We start from the raw sequence: 26,556 nt of genomic DNA, 5'->3' as shown, positions 1-26,556 counted from the left end.
ATAGATAGATAGATAGATTTGGATGCTGGGGTTGCTCTGCCTGTACACGTTTTTCAAGTGGCCTCCCAGTCCTCTTGTCTCTGGAGACAAGAAAAGGGAAAACACGTATATCTTTGAATGATAGTTAATGTCCTGAATTACACCTCAGGGCCCAAGGGGCAAATAGCTTGATTTTACCACCCTGAGTTGTTGCCAGTATCTGACGAAGCTGACTCATAAGGGAACAGTGTGCAGAGCTCCTTTCAAGCAGAAATTTAAGAGTGCACAAGAGCTTTTGCTGTGATACTCTGCTGACAGCTTCTCTTTGACATCTCTGATTTATGTCTTATGTGCTCTTTTTTAAAAAAGGATCAAGACTACAAATAATCTGGGCCTTTAAACATATAACATGAGATAGCATTAAAAATGTACATATATTATTGCCGATCACAGAAGTCAAAGATAGAAAAAGTTCTGTGTGAACACTGACTCTTTCCCTTGCCAGTGGAGGCTTATTTTAGAGATGACAGGTGTCAAACTGATCCCAATCAAAATACCAAGTAATAGAAATGATTTTTAAATGGGGGGGGGATTTCACCCACTCATAAGAATTAAACAGATTCTTCCTTTTAAACAGATAACATTGTTTTGCATCCGTCTTGTCTGCATACAAGAAAGGTCTATGAAGCTTCACTGACTGAGATAAAACTATGAATGTATTCAGTGAATGGCAAAATCCCAAATTAAGCTAGTAATGTGGACTAATGCATGGAATGTCCAAGCATTATGAAAGGGGTGGGGAACTGCTTCAATTACCTAAATGTTCCCCCCCCCCCAGCACATCAATCCATTGATGTTGGCTTGAATGACATGGGAAATATGACCCAAAACAAAATAATAGTCTCTAAGGCAGCATATTTTGTTAAGAATGAATATTTGCCTGAAGGAAAGGATGGCAGAAGCAGAATACAACCACAACATTACTAAGTATAAGCTTGGTCATTTTTGTGGTCAATTAATACATGATTTCTGTATGCATAAAATATACTGCTACCTTATATTTTTTGTTATGTTTAGTTTACTTCAAGATCAAACCTCCCAGCCCGTTTCTGCTGTCCAGGCAGGAAGCAAAACAGGAGGGACTCTTGAGCACCAGAAGGCTGTGTTACGGCTTTGTGACTCACAAGTTCTGCAGCAGGCATAATTTAGAGTTATATCCTGCCCCATCCTGAACACTTTAAGTAGGCAGTAAAAACCAACAATCCTCCACCACAGTAAAGCATCTTAAAAGTTTAGTTTTGCGTGTCGAGGTCCCCAGGTCCACCCCAATAACACACACATGACACAGAAATTTTTGTTTAAGATTTTTGGCATAATTTTGGCCACAACTTTATTAAAATACATTGGTTGCGACTATCTGTCCCCACCATGGGGGACAGACTGACATTCTGCACGATGCGAAAGTCAGAATGGGGGAATACACTTGGGGGTTACGCGGAGCAGGGAACCTGCCCTCACCCCAAATGCAACCAGGAGCTCATTGCTATGGCCCGAGCCCCCTTGACAGAGTGGACAAGCAATAGTTAGCTCCCAATTCCTTTAACGGAATCCCTTGCAGCAGCAGCAGCAGCATTAGAGGGGCAGGCACAGCCAATCCATGCCCCTCAACCAACCAAACCATAAACCAATGCCTAACCGCGAACCTTATAAGTTGTGACGATTTGCTACGCAGTAGGCAAAAACCAAATGGCCCCAGCCAATCAGCCAGATGGACAAAATTCCTACCAGGCCCCCGCTCCAAAGCAGACGACCCCATGACAGGCATAGCAAGGTCAACGCAAAAAACCCTATTCTAGGGAGGGAGGGACGGGCAATCCAATGCACGGGCGAAAAGAGGAAGCCCTAGCCTCGTGCAAGGAGTTTTACTATTTCTGGCTGTCAATCAATAAATGGCAACATTAACTTCTTCCCAACAACAAGGGAAGCCCCAATCGCATCAGTGGCCAACGATCAATTAGCCTGCCCCCAACTTTGGAATGTCCTGGCGGCCCCCACCGCAACACGTGCTCTCCATGAAGGAGAACATGCTTTGTTGTAGTCGTCACTGAAGGGCTCTCACCCTTTGCCAGTTTGACCCCGGTGGCCAACCTTCCAACTCTATGATTCTATGATTTTATATGGTGTTTCCTGCTTGGCAGGGGGTTGGACTCGATGGCCCTTGTGGTCTCTTCCAACTCCATGATTCTATTCTATGAAACAACAGACAGATCTTGCAGCACTTTCGCATGGTGTTCAGCTAGTCTGTGCTGTTATGTGATGTGCACTGCATAGGAAAGTGCCTCATACCATATCAAATCATCTCCCCCATCTAGTCTAGTACTGCCAGCCCTTCTTGTGGGGCTCAGGCACAAATCTTTCATATCACCCACTACCTGATCTGTTTAACTGGAGCTGTCAGGAATGGAACCTGGACTTTCTGCATGCGAAGCACATCCTCTGCCACTGAGCTATGCTTTCTCTCCTAAACTGCCTTCTCTGAGACTTCTGGCAGTGATTGGTTGCACTGCTGAAAGGGAAGGGGACGTCTATAAGTATTCCAGCTGCTCATGAAGCAAGTGGCCCAACACAATATTCATAGCCTGTCTTGTGAAAGAAGTGAAAACTTTCAATTCAGCTGGGATTAAAGCTTCTGAAAGGCTTTATGGCTACAGGCAGAGGGCAGGGTAAGTAATGGGATGGGATGAAAGAACCTGGGGAAAAGGCAGGTAAGAGGAGACAGAGCCCGGAGGATAAACAGGAGAGATTACAAGGACTTGAGGGCAGTGGAGGCTAAGGAAAACAGGGGCCATGGATAAAACATATATAACTGGGTAACTGAATGCACTTAGGGCAAGGGCTACTTCACACATGCAGCTGAAAATACACATGCAGCCTTTGCATGTAGATTGGGGGTGGGGCCTGCTGCCACAATCCAACCTCCCACCGCTCTGTCACACATGTACATTTCCTCATTCTGTATATACCTTCTGAATGTTTCAAGGACAATGGAGGCTGCATCAGTCTGTCACGAAGAGGAAGCGATGCAGCGGTGCTGCGCAGGCTGAACCAGGGTGGCTAATGGGAACTTTAGGGTGACTTTGAGTATCCACTGGGAAAGACAGGCAGGGTATACAATTAGCAAATAATAAAAATTAACAGCCGTAGACCTGGAGGTAAGGCAACCCCTGAATGCAGACATTCTGGCATTCGGAACAGGCTCCCACTGGGATGTGCGTGGTCCTGACATGGTGGATACTGGGAGCCCCAGACTTGCTGTAGGAGGCAGGTATCTGGGGGCTTCAGCTACCGAAGTAGGCAAGCAAGACAAGGAGGCTTGCTGGCCCAGTCCTGTACTTTCTTCCCTAGCTCCTTCCTTCCTTTGAGGCTGCAGCCTACTTACAGGTGATGAAGCCTGCAGGATGACTGTGTAGATATGCACAGCTGCATATACTCTCATCTTATCTGTGTATTATCACCTCCTTGTATAAACAATGGTGATGCAAAATCAAATTTCCTTTCATGGTGGTAGGCCATTCTTTTGTCCATATGCTGCTTTGCATGCATACGCCATACGTCTGTCTCATGGCAAACATAAAATGGTTGAATTCACTATCAATTACAGGTTGGAACAAGTTGGATTTCAATTACAACAGGAGAGCAAAACAGCTGGGAAATCCCCAAGGGGAGGCACGAGAACCAAGGGGGTGAACGGTTCATTAAACAGTACTAATTAGGGAGAGATGAACTCAAGATATAAAACACATCTTGTTGCTCTGCTTTCCTTTACTGAGACGGTGTCAGGACGAAACAGAATAGCACCTAGTTGGACTGAATCTATTTGAATCTCTCTATAATTGCTACCTCATTTGTAGCTTTAACAACTGGCCTAACTTTTAAAAAGTAACAAAAAAGGAAATTAGTGCCTTTCTAGTTGCCTAAATTACATTCAAATTAAACAGCTGCTTTGAGGGCAAGCATGAGTCAAAACGAAACAGAAGCTGGGGAAAAATACTTTATAGCTAATGATGTAGCTTGGCTAAATGGGAGAAACTTCCAAACTAGTTCTGTTGAGCTGTTTGAAAGAGTTACTACTTTTTAGTGACATTTATAAGCAAAAACCACACTTAACAAATACCAAGGTCTACATACATATCCAGCTTTACATTCTCAAACATTATCATGAATAAAAACCAGCCCCCAAAACACACACAAAAACAATACTGATCCAGTTCAATAGGCCCTGCACAATGAATACTGTGATAGAGTTGAGCATGCTCATCAAAAATTTCATCAGCATCCACATTAGCTGTGGATGCACTTTTGCATGTAGAGATGTCCTGTTCTGGATCAAGCCCTTAGTGTCCCATACATGATAAATAACAAGAATACACACGAAGACCATGATCCCAAACACAGTCAGGTGGACAACACACATTTCACTAGTACTTCAATGTGCTTAAGTGCCCCATTAAAGTGCATTGCATAAACATCAATAAGCAAATTATCAAAAGCTTAATATATTTATTAGTAGCCAACAAAACTCCCGAAATAGTCTGAATTGAAAAGTGTAATCTACAAAGCTCTGCAATAAAACATTATGATTTCAAACGTAAGCAATAAAGTATAATGACAGAATTGTAAAAGACTTGCATGAAATACAAGCTTCCAATGAGATATAATTGGAAGCTGCTTTTGCATGCTTAATTTCCTAGTAACAAAATCAGAGCAATTTTTTTTTTCCTATTGAGTGATAATATGAAAAAGGGAATGACACTATTCAACCAAAGCTGAGTAGTTTAAGTCCCATTGGTTTCAGTGGAAGACTGAAGCATCTGCTTAAATCTCTCCCATAAAAATCAATGGGACTTAAAACTGCTTCCCCTGCCTGCACCTACAAGTCATTTTTCAAATTTATTTTTTGTTAAGCAACAAATGTTAAATGCGTATTTTGTGTGAATTTGCCTTTAAGGCAAATATTTTACAGTGGAAAAAATTATATTTGCCAGGTCAGTTACAGGGTCTGTGTTTCCTACTTCATAGAAGACTCTATTTGAGGGAGTCCTTTTTTGAAATGCTACCTGGTCCAAGGTTCTCTAAAGATAGAGAACCTTAAAACAAGAGAGCAGTGTGTGTGTGTGTGTGTGTGTGTGTGTGTGTGTCTGCATGTAGTAGAGCATTTTTCCATACTATGGTAAGATGAACTGTGCTTCTACTTAAATTTTTGTAATTATTTCTAAAATTGTATCCATACATAGAAATTAGAAAATGCTATTTCTGTGCAAACTTGTGTCTTCTTATGTCCCTTTTTGTGATACATCTCATTTATTTATTTTTCATATTTTTGGCAATGCATATGGTCAACTCCAAGACAGTTATAAGAAAACTTTTATTTTCTCTCCAAATCTCTTGGAATTATAGAGCACCCTCATTCCATTGAAACAAATTATTGTTTACAAATTTCAAAACATTTCACTCCATGAGAGTGGTAGGGATTCCTCAGATTGAACCAGAAAGTTCAGGTTCTGAGGCTGTGGCCCAGCCTAGTGAGTTACCAAGGACTGTGTCCAGTATTGGACACTATGAAACCTATAGATTGGTTAGGCCTTGTCTTCCATGTAAATCTAGACACCAAAGAAGTACCACGTTCTGTTTGGTGCTTTACTCCTCTCTAGTTTCCAGCTAAAACTACTGACCTCAGGGACCCTACCCCGGGGTCCTACTGAAAACAAGGACTTAGCACAGTGACATCATATAGTATATATAGTTCCTCTTATACTATGCCCTACAACGATCCCTTTATGCCCCCTCCCAATATACTATGTTGGTGAAACATGTTGGTGAATGGAGCTCCCTAAGGAAGCCTGAGCACTAGTTTCAATGGGAAGCTGGACCCACAATACTTGATTTTGAAGAAAACAAACAAACTGGTTCTTTTGCTGTTGAACAGTTCTGATATCTTACCACCCATGGTTTGTCAGGTACCCAAATCTCCCACAAGTACTTCGGCATATCTCCAAAATTCAGTGCCTAAAAAGCAAGTAATAGTTGAATAAAAAGATTTGTCACTTTTACTGCACCTTAAGATAACCCCCGCCCTCACAGTCTCTGGCACAGCCCAAATTAAAGATCAACTCACATGCTGTTACTGGGCTTCTGAGTCCCTTCATGTGATTTATAAGAGGCCGTGTGTCCCTCCCCCTCCACAAGACCTCTTTTGCAATACAGAGAACTCCCAATTTACATGGTGGTTACGTTCCAAGGCACTGCGTATTTAAGTGGAATCACATATATTTGAAACACCATTGAAAAAGCCTGAAAACATTCCAACCCCACCCATTATTGTGACACACACAGTTGCACCAAAAAGCAGTCACTGCCTATACATGATGGCCTGTTTTACATTATCTTTTCTTGCCCCCTTTTTGCCTTAAAGAAGAATCACACAAACTAAGCTACTGTTGTACACTCAAATCCCTTGTGTAATGTGCTGTGGGAATATGCAGTAGACAGAAGAGACATAAGCAATACATGAATCAGGCCAATGAAGACTCCACATAAACCACCTGAAGTGCTTAACTTGCTTTAGTCCTAATTTCATTCATGTTTGAGGGGACAATCTAATGAGGAACAAATCAAAGTATGGATTTCTTTGAATACTTTTTTTTTTTGTAGCACATGAGATAAAACCCATATCAGACATTAGCTGGCCATAGCACAGATGTCTTCAGCCTTGGGTCCCCGTATGTTGTTGGACCACAAATCCTCAGCCAACTCAGTCAGGGATGATGGGAGTTGCATTAAAAGACAAGAGAACCAAAAGGTTGCCATAGCAGATACTGCTTCCCTGTGGTTGTATCCCCTGTTGCTCTAGTAATGTAGTGAAGAGATCATAAGACAGGGCTTAAATCACATGGTAAACTCACAGCCTAGCATCTCCTGTCCATCACTCAAGATCCTCATCAGCAGTACCGGCATGGGGTCATAGCATATGGTTGGCCTCTTCCAAGTGACTTTCTCATTCATGCATTCTTATATTGGCAACAGCCACATGGAATGAAACCTAACATACAAACTGGATCTGTGCAAGCAATTAAGCACAATACAGTCACAATACAGTGGTGCCTCGCAAGACGAAAAGAATCCGTTCCGCGAGTCTCTTCGTCTTGCGGTTTTTTCGTCTTGCGAAGCAACCCTATTAGCGCCTTAGCGGATTAGCGCTGTTAGCGGCTTAGCGGCAAAGCGGCTATTAGCGGCTTAGAAAAAGGGGGGGAAGCGAAAAAAAATGCAAGACTCGTAAGATGTTTTCGTCTTGCGAAGCAAGCCCATAGGGAAATTCGTCTTGCGAAGCGCCTCGAAAAATGGAAAACCCTTTCGTCTAGCGAGTTTTTTGTCTTGCGAGGCGTTCGTCTTGTGGGGCACCACTGTATTTGTATGGATACCTTTTTTTTAATGAACATAAAAACATCCTGCAAAAAGCACATGAGGAAGAAAGGCTTCTAGCCAGACCTGCTAAATTTTGTATAGCACATTTCAAGTGACTTTCATTGGTTGATATCAAGTAACTGAGCTCCCAGTCAGTCTGTATTTAAATGGTTTGATCAGCACAAGTATACTGTATTGTTTGAAGAAACAAATCCGGAGGTCTGAAATGCCAGTAAACACCAGATTTCCCCAGGTTCCATTCATGATCTGCCAAGCTCTGTCAGAATATTTAACCCTATCCCACTCAGCTCCTCCACTTTCTTGCCAGATTGCATCCTGTTCCCAATTATGACAGGTTTTAAAGGGTCAGGATTCCCCCCCCCCAACACAAAAGTTGGCAATACTAATAAAGAAGCAAAATCTGTGTGGGATACTTTTGCCTAGTGAGACGAAATTAGCATTCTGCTCAGAATTATTTGCCCCCTCTTTTATCATGATTTGGTGAGCAAAGGTGGAAACATCAAAAATGTTTACATCAAACTATGATGTCAACCCCTATGGAAAAACACATGTCTGTTCCACAGTTCTCCCATCAGAAGCTTCTGATATCTTATACACATCCTGTATGCTTACAGAGTTACATCACAGTTCTTTTTACCTAAGGATTGGTCTTGAAAGGAGCTTCTTACTATTTATATTCACCGCAAACATTCTCCTCTGATATCAAGTCAGAAGCTTCCAATTGACTTGGAAGAATTCCTTTGTTTGCCAGCCGATACCTTATTTCAAAGAGAAGCACACCTCAAAACAACAGAAACCTGATTTTTGATTCTTCCTTACTTTTGAATCAAACCTCCAAGGGTATTAGCAAATGCAACGCCACACAAAAAGAAAAGAATACAGTAAGCTGATTCACAGATGTATTAAGACCACCCTACCTGTATCTTAAAGATATTTTTATATGCACCCAACAAATCTTGCAGCATTGATGTTGAAGCTAAGGAAGAGAGGACACCCCCCCCATCCCAGTTACTGTTACCCATATATAATGAAGAAGATGCACAACTGAAGATTCAGATAATTCCTCTGTGGTTGAATCTTACTTGCTAAAACACAGGTATTTTTCTCAGCAGAAAGTTAACCCAATAACAAATACTTGCTTGGCTTAGCTTACAGCCCAAGTACAGAAATTTTACACTGGCATGCAGGAGTGATCCTTGAACTTGTGTGCCCTCCCCACTGTGCAGTGCTAGCTCATAACATTGGTAGCCTACAAACAAACCCCATTAGTTGAAAAAGCAGTAGGGCCTGCATATCAAGAGTTCTCTTGGGCTGCTGCTGACCTAGTTGGGTGCTCTGTGAAAAGGAATCTTAGCAGTACTGCTAGACATGGGGTGGGCTCTGGGCTTGGCCCGCTCCCACTTCCACTCACCCTGGAGGTGGCTTTGTCACCATAATTGATTATTCAGTGTAGATTGCTTGGTGTGCATTAAAATCTGCAAGAGAGGCCCTTCTCATGGTCCCTCCAACTGATGTTCATTATGCTATGAATACAGCGTTCAAGTTGCAGAATTCCACTTTCCTGGGGTATGATTGGCATCATCATTGCACATCTTACAGTGCCAATTACAAACATATCTATCCAGCCAGGCTTTCTCTTGAGTTGAATTGCAAACTGGTTAGTGTAAATCTGCTGTGCTTACTGTAGTATTGTACTTTAAATTGCTTAGTGGCGTAGCGTGGGGGGTGCAGGGGGGGCCGGCCGCACCGGGCGCAACATCTGGGGGTTAGGGTTAGGGGGCGCAAATCCACGGGTTAGGTGGTGCAAATTACTTGCCTTGCCCCAGGTGCTGACAACCCACGCTACACCACTGAAATTGCTGCATGGTTTTACCACTTTCATGTAGGTTTTCTTTTTGCTTTCTGTAACTCCCCATTGGGATTGATAAAGGATGGAACAGAAATGTAAATATTAACTAGTAACAATTGGAGGAGACAGTGTAAGTCCCATTTCTGTGCTCTAATCACCCAGTTTTGTTGAAAGTTCTGCGCATGATGCAGAGAGGAGATACTGGCTTTAGGCTTGGCCCCTGAATGCCCTGCATCTACATGCCAGGGCTTTGTGTGAACCAGCCCTTGTTCTCAGTCTGCAGGGCCAAAATCATTCTGGACTTCTTTTACAAAAGCTAAAACTATTGAGATTTAATCAGGTTTCACACCACTAATGGTCTGTGAAATACATATACATGAAAATGATTACCCCAAACCGTCATCTCTGCAACTCGCAAGTCAAATCAGGATTTATTTTTTCTTAATAATAATTTGGCATGGAATTGCCTATGGGCAGGTTAGGTTGAGTTATTGTGCATGCAACCAAGTGCTGCACTTTCAGGTGCTATCCCACAGATGGGACAAATTGGCCCTAAAATTCATCACCATACTTACATCGATGGAATCCTACATATTTTGAGTCACAGAAGATTTGCGACACCACAATTTGTGTCAGGGCTCCCCTTCTCACCCTTCAGAGAGCAGATTCATCAAATGCAGTGTGTTGTGGCACATTTAGTGTTCTATTATCTACCTCACGCATGAAGCTCTTACTTCTGGTAACACTCTTGATGACAGCGGCTACTTGATGATGTACCATTTTAAGCATGCTAGTGGAATCAGAAGCTTCAGAGGTGAATCTATATGCATCTCCGGGAGACCATGCATTCCAAAAAGGCTCTTCATAAGGCAAGTATACATGTTGAATCCACCATTATTTAGGAAGATAGACAAATATAGGTCTTCCCTGTGTACTTGCTATCCTTTCTTTAGGACCTGATTGCTTGGTGGTATTTCTAAAGGCTCTGCTCTACTAATTATAAAGGTAAAGGGACCCCTGACCATTTGGTCCAGTCGTGATTGACTCTGGGGTTGTAGCACTCATCTCGCTTTATTGGCCGAGGGAGCCAGTGTACAGCTTCCGGATCATGTGGCCAGCAGGACTAAGCCGCTTCTGGCGAACCAGAGCAGCGCAAGGAAACGCCGTTTACCTTCCCGCCGGAAGGTACCTATTTATCTACTTGCACTTTGACATGCTTTTGAACTGCTAGGTGGGCAGGAACAGGGACCGAATAACAGGAGCTCACCCCGTCGTGGGGCTTCGAACCGCCGACCTTCTAATCGGCAAGTCCTAGGCTCTGTGCTTTAACACACAGCACCACCCGCGTCCCCTACTAATTATACTTGAGACTTAAAACAAAGAGCAGAAAAACCTACAGCTAGGCTGTACCTAGTGATTGAACATCTCTTGCACAAAATACTCCTTACTCATACAAAATTAGCATGTTATGAAAAAGACTAGCATTCTTCCTAACTGTCTGAATTGTGTAGGGAAAATTCATTCACTGCCCTGTTTCTTTATCCAACCATCATCGTCACATGGGGTTTGCGTGTTTTCACTTGTATTCTCCTTCATCCCTCTGTGACAGATGAGAAATGAAACAGACAAAAAAACCCCAAAGTCCTGAATGGCTGAAGTGATTATTGTAACTGTTGCAAGCTGGGGAAAAGAGCTGTGCAAAATATCCTTCGTGAGACAAGTTGCTAGTCCTACTCCAACTCTTTTAGACCCACTTAAAATTCTTCAAATGCTTTCCCAAAGAAACTCCAAATTCATCTCAGTGTTTTCCTTTAAGCAAAATCTGGTGGCAATTCCAAGAGAAAAGAACTGCTGCTGTTGACACTTGGGTTAAAATAAATGTAAAATCCTGAAAGGGATATGGTAGCCATCCCACACATGCCTGCCTCAAAACTAGTGACTGAAGAAAGAGACAAATATCTGCAGCTCCTTTCCCAGCAGGGGTCTAAAAGTCAACATAATTTAAGATACTGTAAAGTCGGTTCCCTGTAAACTAGAGTTCAGTTTGCTAATCTTTCTCTCCACCTCTGCTTGTGTTTCTGTCTCATGCACTGACACCACCAAAACGGTTCTGCAGAAACAGAGCTGGGCAATTCATTTCATCTAGTGCTCTCCATCAAGAAACAGAGGGGGCCAGATGGAAATTCCTCAACAGAATAACACTAGGGAAGCAGAGGGAAGGAGGGAGGGAGAGCTACATAAAATCAGCAGGTTTGGTGATATATTGCAATCCAGCAGCAAGAGAGATAACAACTGGGAATGTAGACGATTGCTCTCTTCCCCAATAAAATAAAAGCAGATTGAACTACCGACCTACACACAGTAATGGAAATGGTCTACCGTGTTGCTGGTTCCTGGAGAAAAGCAAAAGGAAGGTCAACCTGCAGCCCCATACTATTTGAGTTTTCTTTTATTCCTTTTTCAGCTGACTACAGCAATATATTGGAAAGATTTTCTGTGCATTTAATTAATATGTATTGTTTAACAAACATGCAATACCTTGTTCCTGCAGTCCAGAAACTAGCAAAATAATGAGAACCATAATGATTACACACAAACACACACTCTGAAGCATTTTAAATATTCATTTACCATGTATGGATGTGGTAGCCACTGGACATTGCATTAAGGGGGGAAAGTGGACACCTTAAAATATAATGTGTGGAGATAGAGATAACACATCTCCTGCTGGCAGGTTTCAGAAAGTGTGCTGCCAAGTGTGCTTTCTATATCTGTGCTGGTGTTCTGCCTGACAAGAATGTTGCACACACAACTAAATAACTTAAAGCACATCAAGGGCAGAGCGGAATTGTACACACTGGCCCTGCTCCCTGTCTCCAAATCTTGATGGAGTCTTCTGCACAGAGCACCTAGCCTTAGCCTTAGCCATCACTTTGGGCACCTTCAGTTGAAAAATGAAAATATATAGCGGGATTATGATTATGATCATGATCTGTATTACCTGTCCTAGGGTCCTAGCTGTTTATATGAAATCCACATTTCCCTCTTCTCTCTCTCTCTCTCTCTCTCTCTCTCTCTCTCCCCCCTCTCTCTGCTTTCCTTTTCCTCTTGCACTGCTCTTCTGTATCTTCAAACCCCTACTTAAAGTGCTTGGTAGCCTGACCTGCTAGTCACAGGTACCGCACATTAAAGTGGAAAATGGAGATTTGGCACCTTGCTGTGTTCAGCTGCTTGGTTTTCGGTTTGTTTTGCTGCAATGTTTTATTCCTGGGTGTTTCTAAGAATTCAAAAATAACACATTGTTTACACATATATTTTGTTAGGAACTGTTTACATTTTTGCCAATTTAATCTTTTTTTTATTGTATCACAGCTCTGTTCTTTTGGATTATATATTAGTAAGGTCCAACATGTCAAATAATATGCTGATTATTTGTTAAAGGAAGCATCTGGTAGGTACACCAATGCCAACCTACGTTGATGACAGGAACAAAAATAAACATTTTAAATTAATATTTCATTTGCCAACTGTTCCTCTTGCTCTGCTGCAAGCTGCAATACCAGATCTGGCTATGCCATATTTCACATAACCAGGAGAACGATAGCCCCTCCCTGCTCCCGCCAAACCCCACCACCATCATAGTGGACCACCAAGAAACCAAAGCAAATGTAAGTCCCATTGAGTGCAATGGACCTTAAGGCTAAGCTGATGTGTATAGGATTGCACTGTGAGAGACTCAACTCTACCATTGTCTCAAATGTGGCAGGAAGCTAGTGAGAGCCAATTAACACAATCCAACTGGCATGCTGGTGATAGAATTCATTAAGGCGCTCCACAGAAGATGAAGTCGTCAGGCAATTGCTTTACTACATGCTTAATTCACAACTCAATCCACATTTACAGTGCCACAGTCTGAAAGACTTCCAGGGGTGCACAAAGATCGAATTTCTCAAGCATTCCTATCTGTTATCCTTATTTGCCAAAGCAGCCTAAGTTTGCACGTGCTTTTCAGTGCAGAGACCCAGGGCATCGCAGGCATTGGTCGGTCTGCTATTGGGGCTGCCAGCAGCCTCTGCCAATCCTGTCACGGAAACATAATCTTGCAGTCAATTGAAATAAGTACAAAATGAAACCACTGATTTAAATGTATTGTTTCACCTGAAGATATTCATACTGAAAACAAGTAACCTTGGCAAGAGGTTCTCTATAGAAGTCATGTCCAAGCATAGGATTCCAAGTGAGAAAACAGCCATCCTTCATGCTGGGGCTCAGTTAAGGACAGAGTTGTTTTACTTACAGTACTCACTGATACAGAGTACTGGCACCTCTTTATTTGCTGCCCACGGCAGACATTTTGTGCTGGCACCGACATGAGTTTTACCGAAGAGACCAAAAATAAAAGTGCTGGTTAAGGCTATAGAAAAAGACTCCCCATTTATATCCTAGACACACATGGTAAGATACAGCCACCCTGCGGTGGTCTTATTCCCAAGAACAGCAGCAGTGACACTCCAGTCTACGCTCACAAAGACCAGTGTGCTGATAGAGACACAATCTTGTGGCATGTTACCCAATGCAGTGGTTGCAATACAGATGAAAATGCACACCCTCATTCTTACCATGTCTTGGGCTGTCATTGTTTGCATCCACCTTCAGCAGCTGTTCATACATCCCCATCCCCTTTTAGTATAGTATAGTGTGGAAGTAGAAATGGATCATGTCTGCCAACCTCCTTCCCAAGATCTGTGCATTTGGTAGGTTGCAGGAAAAGGATGTCTATGCACATACAGCTGTGCTCTATGCAATAGGTCACACAAGATTCCCAATTGTGTGGAGAGTCTGCACGTGCAACAGTCATAGGCACGGACACTCCCCGTTTCACACAGTGCAGAGAACCCACAGACATCAATGATTGGGTACAAAGCATTAGGACTGACAAGTGTGGTCCTGCTCCCCATTTCATGCATAAGCTACATGGAAGGAAGGAAGGATACGAATAGCCTTTCACATAATGGAACCAAGAAAACTCAATGAAAGCTCTTTTGCTGGATCAGGACATAGATACCATGATGAGACTTGGAATAGCACCACAGTGACAGTATGAAGTAACATCAGGTATAGCTGCATTCAAAAACCAATCTTACCTGATCCCAGTTAACTTCCTGTATCACTAGGGTAACAATGGAAGATCTAGGTCAAGAGGGAGAAGTCTACAATGTGGATCTCTACCATTAAGGTGTGTTGAAAAACGAGGGGCACTAAAAGGGTGTAACAACTTGGGAATTCAAAATATATTTTGGTTAAATTAATATAATTTAGTCTTACCTGATAAATAAGATGTGTGTTAAATTACACAGAAATAGTTAAAAATGACGGTCAAGTACTTGCAATTATGTTATATGTTATTATTTATTTAGCATTACCTGACATTTTCAGAAGGCAAAATTTAAAAAGTTTGTGCTTCTTCATCAGACGTAGACTTCCCAAGCTCAATGTTGCCGAATCACAAAAAATAGCAGGTTTGAATTCCTCACACCCAAAAATATATTTTCAAGACCCCACCCCACAGAAAAAAAAATTGCAAGAATTATGTTTCAGCCCCTAAAATGACATGCCCTATGCTACTCCACAAGCATTTTGCCTCTTCAGAGAAAACCAGCATAGTAGCATTGCCTGCTGAGGGCTCCTCCAAGATGGTCTAAATATTCTGACATTACCCGAGTGGCTGAGAAAGGCTTCCTGGCTGCCGATGGTAACATTGGAAGGGCCCTTTGTTGTTGGCAGCAAGGAGCAATGTTGAAGCATTTGCCTCTTGAAACCATGTCTGTGAAAACATTTCATGAAGATGCTTTGGCAGGCTTTTCCCCAGGCCTGTGTAGAGCTGCCTCCTTTAGAAGGAACGGAGTCCGCTTCCCACGGCTGTGTCAGGACCGCATCACTATCCAGGCCGACATTGTGAGTCGGTAGCTTCACCTGAGACCTGGAGGCTTAATGTCCGGCGAATAAAGTGTATGGCTCTAGTGAACGAGCAGGGGCCAAACTACTTACTTGAGGCAATATTTATTTTAGACCTAAGCTTTGTGCAGAGGGCAACACTGCACAGCCCTCTTCCCCTCACTTGAGACGAAAGCCACACAGCTCCTGTGGGCTGGGGGCTGGCCTCAGGTGGCCCCATAAATGGCATGGAAATGCCTTGCCAAATAAGAGGTCAAGGGGCACAGATCTGAATAAGTATTATCAAAAAAACAAAAAGGGGCTGGGGGATTGTGGATGCAAATTTAGAAGTCATTACTATAACACTCACCCAGAATTACTGACTGACGCCTCCTGAAGATGTGGACAAGCTCCTTAAAGACAGGAGACCAACTACCTGCCGCCCTGGCTGATTCCTGTCGTGGTTCATTTGGGCAAATGGGACAATGCTCCACCAGCCTCAGTCTGCTCCAAGGCAACACCCAACGTCCTGCCTTCATACTGGCAGCCAGTCCAGAGGGCAGCATTGCTCCTTCGCTTCCTCCTCCCTGGCCTCCGTGATGCCCTTGCAGATCTCAGCTGGCAGGAGGAGGAGCTTGAATGAGCTAAAGGCATTTCATGGCTCCTGGCTCCTCCCCCCCACAGTGGGTCTCCCTTTCTTTCCCCTGCCTCTCCCAATAGACACTGTAGTAAACCAAGAAACCTGTTTTAGTTTCACAATGGCAGTTTAAATTACACATGCATGGGGGAAAAGAAAACCCTCCCACAATTAAATCTCAACTTAGAAAAGAGGCCTAGATAAGACTTTTGCCACCTGGCACAGCCTGCTTGGCTTCATGGTGCTCTTGCCTCCAGTTTGCCTTTATTTCTGGAAGAGTTAAGAGCCAGAGACTGAACTGGAAACCAGTTGTTTCAAAAGTAATTAAAAACATTACAAGCTTGAAATTAAAAATGTATGCCTGATTATACACACACACCACATGCACCACCTATTAGTATGGACTGCACACCTTGTAAAAGACCACTGACAAAATGCAGCACAACAGCCAAATGACCACAAATATATAATTTTATCTGCCAACTCCCATAACTCCTTAATTACTATTTATTATTTCATTATTATTTGCTAGTCACTTTTTCTCACAGTGATCCAAAGCAACTTCCATTAGAAGCAATTAAGTAAAAACCCCAAAACACAGCTATACTGATAAAAGGCAGCACTTAGAAATCCTGCCCAGCTGAATTCCAAGAGCCAAAAGTCTAAATAAAGTGAAAAGTATTTGCCTGATGCCTAAAAATAGATAAAGATGGCGCCAGGCAAGCCTTCCTGGGAATGCATTTCACAAGCAGGAAAACCAGCACTGAAGAGGTCTGTTCTCATGTTGCCACCCTTCCAAACCTCTCCTGGGCACTTGAGGAAGGGCCTCAGATGATGACCACAGGGTCTGGGTCATTTCATGTTGGGAGCAGCGGTCCTTGAGTTACTGGTATAAGGCCTTATAGGCCAAAATCATCGTTTTTAATTGAGCCTGCAAAATAATTGGTAGCCACAATTAGTTTTATACATTCAGACCAGTCAACAATCTGTCTGCCAAATTCTGTGCCACTTGCAGTTTCTGAACTATCTTCAAAGGTAGCCCAGTGAATAATGCATCACAGTAGTCTAACCTGGAGGTTACCAGAGCACAGATGACAGAAGTTAGTTTGCCCTGTCTGGACAGGGAGTGTAGTAAAAAATCCTAATTAAAGAAGGTGTTACGTTTCCTGATAAATAGAGACAAAGTGTGGTTTTGCACAAGCCACTATACCTTCCAGACAGAACAAACAGGCAGTTCAATCAAAATCCAAGGCAATGTACCTCACATACCAGTAGCTAGAATTTGCAAAATGATGTACTGTACTTGCCAGTGCACACAGCCAAAATCTGTGCTTCTTTCAATCCCCAGTGATTAGCTCCTAGCTAGGTCTTAAGATAAGAAGCCTGTCCTGCTTCCTGTTATATTACATCCATAATCAGAGAAGCTCAGCCACAAGGCTTGTCCATCTGTCACCTTTCACTAGCATAACATTGCTTTTAAAATAGAAGTAACAGAAGCCACTGAAGGTTTGAAAGTCTAGAAATATAGGTATTCGGGCAGGTTCACTTTCAACCAAATCCTAATGCCTTCAAATGAAAGGGAGACCATACAATCCTTCTCACCCCCAGAAGTGTTTTGCTCATGCAACAGAAAAAAGGCTCCCCTTTCAAAGAAGCAGGAAACTCTTCCTCTTCAAAATGAACAGAAAGTTTGCCACAATGGAGAGAAAAGGTCAAGCCGAACAGGCCTGAAGTGTTAAGGAAGTCTGTCAGACATAAAAAGTAGGTTTTGCCATGTCTCTAAGGAAGCTATGATTCAATAGTTTTGCTGGTTGTATGATTCAACAGTTCATTTGAACCACTTTAACACATGGCCTCTGTCTACCAATGTGATATCAAATCCCAACAGAGGAAAAAGCAAGAGGGGGAACTTCCTAGGAGCATTTAAATATATCTATGGCAAATGGGACTCCACAGCCACGAGAGAGCAATCTTCCATTGATGAAAACAACATGGGATTGCTAGAATGAAATGATCACCTGCCATGTAAAAAACACATAGCCATAATGGTGCAGTAGACAAAGTGTTGGACCTGGGAAAGCCTGGGTTGAAATCCCTACTTAGCCATGAAGCTCACTGGGAGACCTTGGCCCAAGCAGTACCTAAGCCTAGTCAAGCTCACAGGGTAACTGTGAGGACAAAAGGGGGCGACCCTGTCAGACCACCTGAATTCACTGAAGGACAGGCAAGAGATAGTGAAAGAGACAGAGGGTAAATAAAATGATAATATATTAGATTTACCGGTACTGTGGTGCCTCGCAAGACAAAATTAATCCATTCCGCGAGTCTCTTCATCTTGTGGTTTTTTCGTCTTGCGAAGCACGGCTATTAGCGGTTTAGTGGCTTAGCGGCTATTAACGGCTTAGCGGCTTTAAGAAAAAGGAAACAAACTCGCAAGAACTCGCAAGACGTTTCGTCTTGCGAAGCAAGCCCATAGGGAAATTCGTCTTGCGAAGCACCTCAAAAAACGGAAAACCCTTTCGTCTAGCGAGTTTTTAGTTTTGCGAGGCATTCGTCTTGCGGGGCACCACTGTAAATGCTAGGAGATTGGCCTAAATAGTTCATACAAAATGTAATTGTAGTATTATGAAACAGATCAATAACCATAAGACTTTTAGAAGACACTTGAAGGCAGCCCTGTTACAGGGAAGTTTTTAATTGTTGATGTTTTATTGTGTTTTTAATATTTTGTTGGGAACCATCCACAGTGGCTGGGGCAACACAGTCAGACAGGTGGCATATAAGTAATAAAATTATCACTATCGTTATCATTATTCTGCTGTTAGATAATAGCCAGAACTCAATGGACTTTCCATGCTTACAGGCAGAATAGCTCTGAATACTTGATACTGTACTGAGAGACAGAACAGGAAGAAAAGGCTGTTGCCTTCAGTTCCTATTTGTGAACTTCCTAGAGGCATCTGTTGTGGTCAGAATGTTGAGCCAGAAAGATATTTAAACTGCTTTATCAAGGCAATATGACTTCCAGGTGATTATGGCATATGGATGTCTTTATGCCATATTCTGAATCACAATAAAGCATGAGTGTTTAGTACAAGTAGCTCAGCTTCTGCTGTCTTCAACTCTACTCAACTCAACTTCTGACCCAGTTGTATGTGTCCAAAACATGTAGTTGGAAAACACAGTTTAGTATCAAAGCAAGCATACAAAGAATCTTTGGGTGCCAAGCAGAGTTGCCCTTGAAATTTAATTTAAAGCAAATCTAACACAGGTGAAACATCTAAGAAATTTTAAAAAGAATCCAAAAGGGTTGGGGTTTTTTTTTTACAATTTTCCCAGTGCATTCTTCTCATACATATGTTGTTACTAGATATTGTCTGCAGTGCAATTTATATCAAATGTAAATAAACTTTCAACAAAACATCTGAGAATTTTGAGGGAAGCCAAGACAGACTCATTAAAGATGAGCAAATTTTCTCAGGTGGGTTTCAACTACCCTTCAGTTCTAAAGAACTTTGGAGCTTCACTCTGTATATTGTACATTCTTAATATGAAATAGGGATTTCCCTCCATCAAGTTTTATTTAAAGGAGTTGCAATTGCTAGAAACTATCCTAGTCAAAAATTCTTCTGTATTTGCTCTCTGGTATATCTTCTTCTTTGTTCTTTTTAAATGCCTCACATTCTGCCCTGGTACTTGTAATGATGGTACTGCTTGAATAGAAGGAGTTGGGGAAGGGTTGTGCATAAGTTTTATAGGCTATACATTTAATAATACAGTCAATAAAGCTGACCCACTTAATCAGTCAAATGCTTTCCATAGTGGATGTTAAAGTGCCGTAGGTCAGCTATGAAGACACCATTAAACGTGATTTAGCCATTATTTCTGACCCCGTAAAGTAGATGGAAGGGACAGTTAACACCTTCCAAACTGGACCTTTTTCATAATTGTCCATTGGCAAGGTAGCGTTATCTGCAGGCCTAGAATATAGATAAGCCCTATGTTATTTCCTGAATACTATACTTCCCTCTTTCTTCTACTATTATACACAGAGAAAAAGCCCTCCACACTTCATGTAAACACCACTGCATAATCATCCTCTCTCATATAAGTCAAGCTATTAAAGTTTTATATCTACACCTGTTTAAGGAGATTGTGACTGCTTCCCTGGCAGTTGGGGGAGAAAGTGTTCAGTTTTGCTAGGAATTCAAAAGGAACTCAGATCAGATTAAGGGTGCAATACTCTGTTTTAATAGGATTCTTGAGCTTGAATGATGCCCCTGCCAAATGACCTATAATTAACCGAGTCAGATGCAGTGCACAGGTCATGATGTGGTCACATGTTTGCATCCAGTGACAAGGGAATCACAACTCTCCAAAGACTGGAGAATGTGGCAGAACTGGACCCATCAGAAGAGGCTGCTTTAGAATAAGCTATGGGGAGTGGCAACAGTGAGAGGGGAAAAGGAAACAGAAAGTAGAGCTAGGGAGAAGAAGGTGAAGACCTATGAAGGACCAGAGACACCTAGGAAACACAAAGAGAGGGATGGAGGAGGAAGAAATGGTGCGAAGGAACAGGGGGTACAGAGACAATGTCCAGGAAACCAATTCCAGTTCCAGTTAGTAGCCATGTTGAACTCTTCTAGCTGCACACACACATAGTCTCTTGAAATATTAAAAGACTTCCAGTAGGATTTAATTTACCCAATGATTTCCTCTATTGGAAGCCAGCAAGTGGTTAGCTAGTGCCATGGACCTTTTTTCTGCCTCCATCCCTCCCACCCCACCCCCTGCCACATGCCCCCATATTGGCTCAGGGCAGGCTAGGAGAACCCTGAGAACAGTGCACTGGGGAACAAAAAGGAGATTGTTCTGCCTGACAAACTGAAATGTTTATCCTGATGGAAAAATCTCAATGCTCTGTTGAATTCCACCTTAACTGTGGCATAAATTGGGTTGCAACATTTTGTTAATTAATTGGTAAGATCAATTTATTTTTTTAAAAAACACTTTAATTGACTAAAAACATGCCTCTGATTAATCAGTCAGCAGATTGGGCGGGGGGGGGGGTTTAAGATCATCTTTCATAAGTATACACGTACTTACAAAAACTGCAGAAAACAAACACTATTTCAGAAGAAACCTTTCTCTCCTGTGTGTGAGAGTAGGAAAAAAGGCTCTTCTAGGGGGACTCTAGTTTCAGACAATCATCCTGCAACTTAGAGAAGGCAACTGGGACAGGGTTGGGAGGTGGAGCCAGCACAGTTGCTGCTCTGCTCCATCACCACACCTGTAGTGTGGTGGTTAGAGTGTCAGAATGAAACCTGGGAGACAGGGCCAGATTTAGGTTTGATGAGGCCCTAAGCTACTGAAGGTAATGGGGCCCTTTATATAGCAGGTGAAGCCCATTACTTACATCATAGGAGCCTACACAACACAACAAACTGTTGCTGTACATAGGTTTTATTTTATTTGTTTTTTATCTTATATTTTGGAAATGTACATCCAGTGATTTTTTCCTTCAATTTTTTGGGGGGCCCCAAGAGAGTGGGGCTCTAAGGTATAGTTTGTTTAGCTTATACGTCAATCCGGCACTGATGGGAGACCAGGGTTCAGATCTCCACTCAGCCATGAAGCCCACTGGGTGATCTTGGGAGGAGTCACTATCTCTCAGCTTAACCCATTTCACAAGGTTATTCCATGGATAAAATGGAGGGTGTGTGTGTGAGGTTGTATGTCACCTTGAGCTCCATGGAGGAAAGGTGGAAGAATGAATGAAGAAAGAAAGAAAAAGAAAGAAAGAAAGAAAGAAAGAGCAAATTAGTTTCCTGCATCTCTGAAGGACTTTTGTTGTTTTCATAATATGTGTAATGTCTTGAAAATTCTGCCCTTCATTGTAATGAAAAAGAGGAATACGTGAAGCAAGTATAAACCCATTTTTTTTTACCATTTTAGATATCTAAGCCATTTTTTTCAGTTTACAATTAGACACAAAAGAGTTGAACAGTATACGAAGCATGTAATCAAGCTACCTTTGCTGTCACAAACGAATGTTGATGTTTTCTGGCTTTTGAGTCCTATCAGTGAGTATAAAGAATCTAATGCAATTAATAATGGCAACATTCCTGCAAATGGTAGGAACAGCCCTGCTCTGATGCCTTTAAATTAGCCTAATAGGTATGCTCTTAATATGCCATCACACATCAATGCAGACTCTTGACAGCCTCAGCAAAAGAAGGTGTTCTGCAATTTTCCTCACATACGGTTATCCTTTAAAAGACATGTTTTCAACATTCCAATAGTTTAGGGCATGGATGGAGAATCTTTTCCTGCCCGAGGGCCACATTACCTTCTGGGCATTACCTTCCAAGGGCCACATGCCAGGAGTGGGTAGGTCCAGAGGCAAAAGGGAACAGAGCAAAATGAAAATGTTTCTTTTGTCCTGCAGTAAGTTACTTTCCACAAACACTCCCCCACTCCTTTCTATCCTCCATGCAGACAAGCAAGAAGTATGATCAGAATTCAGGGATATAGTCCAGCCAGACAAAAGCACTTGAGATGTGAAGGAGGCAAGTGAGTGGCATAGTTCTCAGGAAAGTTTTGAGAGCCAGACACATTTGGCCCCTGGGATAAGCCCAAAATTTGGAGCGTCAAATCATGATTGTAGTCCACATAAGGTTACCAGTCTTGTTCTATACCAAGGATAGGGAACTGGTAGCCCTTCTAAAGCTGTTGGACTCCAAGTCCCATCAGCCCCAGCCAGCATGATTGATGGTCAGTGATGATGGGAACTGGAGTCCATCAACATCTGGAGGGCCGCAGGTTCCCCCACCTGCATTCTGTTTGCTTTGCACATCAGAACTGGATTGCGCTCACATTCCTTCCACAGAAAAATGCTCTCCTGGTTACCCTCGACCCAAATTTCTTCATTTCAGTAGCATAGTTAGAGGCAGAACCCTTTTTGTTGATGCAATTGTTAAACAAATGGAAATAATAAATCCTTGCTAAATCTTTAACACCCAGATATCTACGAATAGAGCCCAATATGCCTTTTGGCCACCTCAGTTCTAATACATGATGAACAATCTATTGCAGCCCTAGCTCAATCTTCAAAGAAAATAACCAGCAGAGTAATCAGGGATAATTTCAATTATTATTCCCCTTCCATGCTTAGTGCCGATACTAGCCCCAGTACAATCTTTTCATACTTTTACATGTTCAAGCAATTCAGGGTACTTTACAGTGTAGCCAGTAGGATTTGGTTTGCTGTTACTAAGAGGGAAACCTCTTTATAATTTCTATAGCACTTACTTAAGCGGCCTAGGAATTGCTGAAGGAGCCCCTCCTTATAGCAGAAGTTATGGTGCAAAGATAGTATTTTTTCTGGAATTACTGGATGCTAGTTCTCAAAAGCAGATGTCGGTACCTGAGAGTCTATCTGTAAGAAAGCACTTGGCATGCCTTTCCCCAAGTTTTTTTTTTCCACTTTTAACTCAGACAGCATGTTTTATTTATATGGCACTTTTTAGCTATATAAAGCATATGCATTAAATCTGTCCCAGCAATGTTCTTTGCAATTCCTGGAATCCAGGAGCAGCCATATTGTCACAATTAAAACTTTTAAGGGTCTGTAACCATAAAATAGATTAAACTGATTTTTGACAATGGTTTCATATCTCTCACCTTTCCTGTGTCAATGAATAATGGGGGAACTGTTTGGATTCCCTTAAAAAGAGGGTTCAGTGTTTTTAACTTGATGAGGTATAAGAGTCACGCTCTGTTCCTTGGGAGAAGTGGTTCTCAAACACCCTGTGTTCAAGAAACACTTTCTTCAGCAGATTCTTCTCTGGGAACCCTTGACTATCTGCTGAAAAACCCATACACATTTGAAAGGATTCTGGGATGTGTTTTTGGGAACATTCTCTGTTCCTGCAAGACAAGTGGGGCCTCACCATGTCTCTGACAGGGGTAGGAAACCTTTTCTGTCCTGAGGACCACATTTCCTTCTGGACAGCCTTCCAGGGCCACATGCCAGTTGTGGCACGGTCCATGGCAGGGCTGTCTTAAGCACATGCGGCACTGGGGGTGCAAAGATCCACCTGGTGCCCCCCTCCCCCCAGGTTGCCCAGTCCCAGGCACACAGGAGGGCGGAGCCAGCCGGTCACCTCAGCGTCTCGCTGGCGCGGTCGCCCCCGAACTCGCGGCGCAGAGCTGCCCACAGCAGAAGAACCCACCACAGCATTCCGACTGACAGGTGGGTTCTCCCCCAGACTCAACTCTTGGGCCCCGGACTATCGGCCTGGCACCCCTGAGAGCCCGGAACCCGGGTGCCCCACACCCCTAGCGCCTATGGGTAATTCGGCCCTGGTCCATGGGCAAAAATGGGTGGAGCAGTGAATGTAAATGTTACCTTTGTACAGGAGATGAGTTTCTACATGCACTCACATGCATTATGATAGTTCAAAGAGGTAATTCAATAAAATCATGGAAGTGGCGTTTCCAGCTACCCCACCCATTGCCCTTGGAAGCCTTATAAGAAGCTGCTGCAGGACAGGACTGCTGGCAAAATCATTTTTGCTATTGGAATCTGCATGTTTTATTTATCTACTTATTAAGTTTATATACCCCCTTTTTCTTCCAAGGATCTCAAGGTGGTGTTCATGGGTCTCCTCCCTATTTCATCCTCACAACAACCCTGTGAGGTGGGTTAGGCTGAGAGATGGTGACTGGCTCAAGGTCACCCAGTGAGTTTCATGGCTGAACCTTGCTCTCCCAGGTGCTAGTCCAATGCTCTAACTATTGTGCCACACCGGCTCTCAATGTTGTTTAAGCAATCTTGTTCCATTTATAGTATCAAAATGTGGCTTTGTGTAGGTTGTTTTATTTTTGCTTTGCTATGTTATTATGAAATTGTTTTGTAGAGTTTATTTGACATGCATCCCTGTTTCTTTGTTGCAAGCTGCTTTGAGCACGGTTTTGTTTATGTCTGTGTGGAAAAGCGGCATACAAATAAAAGGAACGAATGAATTTCAGCCAAGCAAAACATACGGGATGTGAAGCAGGGCCAGGGAGGGGCATGGTCTGAGGGCCAGATGGAGATGTTTGCATGGCTGCATTTGACACCCAGACCTGAGGTTCCCTACCACTCCTCTGCGGGAGCCACACATGCTGCAGAAAGTAACTCTAACTCTGCTCTGTGTTTGCATGTTACAAGTAGAGATAGGTTTTCTCTCAAAATATGTATTCAAATTCATATTTTCTCCCAGATATTATTTAAATGTGCATTTGGATAGATTTATGCTGCAGACAACTGTGTTGCAATATTCAAAGTAGTGTGGTATCTGGCAGACGGTTAAATTCTGAGTTGGACTTTACTCCAAGTAATGTGCAGAACACTTCACAAAGGGATTTGCCGGACAAAAGCACATTGCAAGAACACTGCCTGCCTACTTGTTGAAAAGCATCCCTAGTTGCAGGAGAAATGTATACATTTAATTTCAAAATTAGTCAGGGATTACTGGTATATAACTCTATTAGGTGCAACATTGCACCAGTCTGACAACAACATATAAAATGAGTTGAATCAACAGCTTTAAAATCCATTGTAAGAGCTGCCCCCCCAAACCTACAATATGGAGTCCACTGAGTGTGGTGTGTGACGGGGTGTGTGTGTTCACCTCAGGAGAACCTTCTTAGGGATTCTGGTGGAAGCCTAAGGAGTTTCAGATAACCTAGCAACATTTTTCAGAAAGACGCTTCACGTCCCATGAGCCCTATTTCAGTTAGGGTTATCCTCACTTCTTTTTGCTCTGCCGCATCCCCCCAGGAAAACAGCAGTTTAGCTCTGAATTGGAACAAACAGCATTCATGTTTTCCATGAATTTCCATTTGTTTAATATGGGATAAGTCACATTTCTGATTTTTTACCAAATCTTGGAAGTTGCCTTATTCATTTCCATTTAAGAATTCTCAAGGAGCTCACAGCTCCATGAATGGGAGACTTCTCTTCATAAACTATCCTCATTCATCTGCCTACTTCATGGAAACATTCAACCTTATTGAAAGACCATTCCACCAAAATGTGTCTCAGACATTATCTGGTCCCAACAAAACCAGAAAATAAAATATTAGGTGGTATATAAACAATGCCCCAAACTCATTGTTTCAAACTTACCTCTTACTGAGGAAGTAAGAGTTTGAGAAAGCTCTTTGCAAAGCTTTACGGCTCAAGAATAGCAGGTGAATTCACAACCATAATCCTAACTTTCAGGAGAAAAGCCCTTGAAAGTTTATCCCCCAAGCTGTTTAAATGTCTTGACAGAGGTCTAGTTTTATTGGTTTTCCTCTGTGTATGTGAAAAATGAACTTTTAGGATAAACTGCTGTGTGGGAGATAAGCTGCAGTAATGCATACATAGCAAATTCTTGGACATTTCAGTTTTGTTATGGGCTAAACTGAACCACAACAGCTAAATAGCAATTTTGGAGGTAGAGCCTTCCACAGTGCTCTGAAAAAGAGGGTGGGTGTCTAATCACTTTTCCCCCCTAAACCAAACTTACATTTCCTCCTATATTTTATCTGCTGGAGAAAATCAGTATTGCTTGCACTCTACAATACCGTGCAATATCTGCTTGGACTAGTCTGGGGACTTATGAAGCTTTCTTAAAAGGAAGAA

General features: G+C 42.4%; 1 protein-coding gene across 9 annotated transcripts in view; it reads right to left on the bottom strand.

The window, feature by feature from the left end:
• The window catches only part of PCDH9 (protocadherin 9), a 776,895-nt gene that overhangs the window by 407,729 nt on the left and 342,610 nt on the right, over window positions 1-26,556 (bottom strand). For 4 of the 9 annotated variants that reach the window (XM_081857987.1, XM_081857991.1, XM_081857992.1 and 1 more), the window contains exon 3: window positions 5,980-6,045. The exons of the other annotated variants lie outside the window; for them this stretch is intronic. In XM_081857987.1, the coding sequence (XP_081714113.1) occupies window positions 5,980-6,045 (66 nt within the window). The remainder of the gene's footprint in view (window positions 1-5,979; window positions 6,046-26,556) is intronic. 9 annotated transcript variants of the gene reach the window in all.

Source organism: Podarcis erhardii (assembly GCF_964252035.2).
Source record: "Podarcis erhardii genome assembly, chromosome: 4".
Classification (NCBI taxonomy): Eukaryota; Metazoa; Chordata; class Lepidosauria; order Squamata; family Lacertidae; genus Podarcis; species Podarcis erhardii.
This window is presented reverse-complemented; position numbering and strand designations above follow the sequence as displayed.